Here is a 442-nt window from a genome sequence, read left to right as displayed (position 1 = left end):
AGCCTTCGCCAGGCCCACCTGCAGCAGCAGCAGCAGCAGCAGCAGCAGCAGCAGCAGCAGCAGCAGCAGTAGTGGTAGTGGTAGTAGTAATTGGAGCAGCAGCAGCAGCAAGAATAAAAGGAATAGAAGAAACAGAAACGATGAAGGAAATATAAAAACAAACAAATGGAGAGGCAACACATATGCACACAATACAGCAGGAGGGAATCTGAAGCAGCAGCAGTAGCAGCAGCCACAACAACAACAGCAGCAGCAGCAGCCGCACCGACGCTTGCAGCAGCGGCAGTAACAGTACCAGCAGCAACAGCAGCAGCAGCAACCGTAGCAAAAGCAACAGCAGCAGCAACAGTAGCAACAGCAACAGCAGCAGCAGCAGTAGCAACCGTAGCAACAACAACAACAAAAAAAAAGCAGCAGCAGCAGCAGCAGGAGCAGCAGCAGC

The 442-nt window shown here is 52.3% G+C and overlaps 1 protein-coding gene across 1 annotated transcript in view; it reads left to right on the top strand.

The window, feature by feature from the left end:
• Window positions 1–165: 165 nt before the first annotated feature.
• The window catches only part of EMH_0037220 (uncharacterized protein), a gene marked incomplete at both ends in the record, with an annotated part of 870 nt that continues 593 nt past the window's right edge, over window positions 166–442 (top strand). The window contains one exon of the mRNA XM_013495160.1: window positions 166–442. Coding sequence (XP_013350614.1) covers window positions 166–442 — 277 coding nt within the window.

This window comes from Eimeria mitis, genomic scaffold (genome assembly GCF_000499745.2).
Source record: "Eimeria mitis Houghton genomic scaffold, Emh_scaff1450, whole genome shotgun sequence".
NCBI classification, from domain to species: Eukaryota; Apicomplexa; class Conoidasida; order Eucoccidiorida; family Eimeriidae; genus Eimeria; species Eimeria mitis.
The sequence above is the reverse complement of the archived record's forward strand: the minus strand, read 5'-3'. Positions and strand labels throughout refer to the sequence as shown.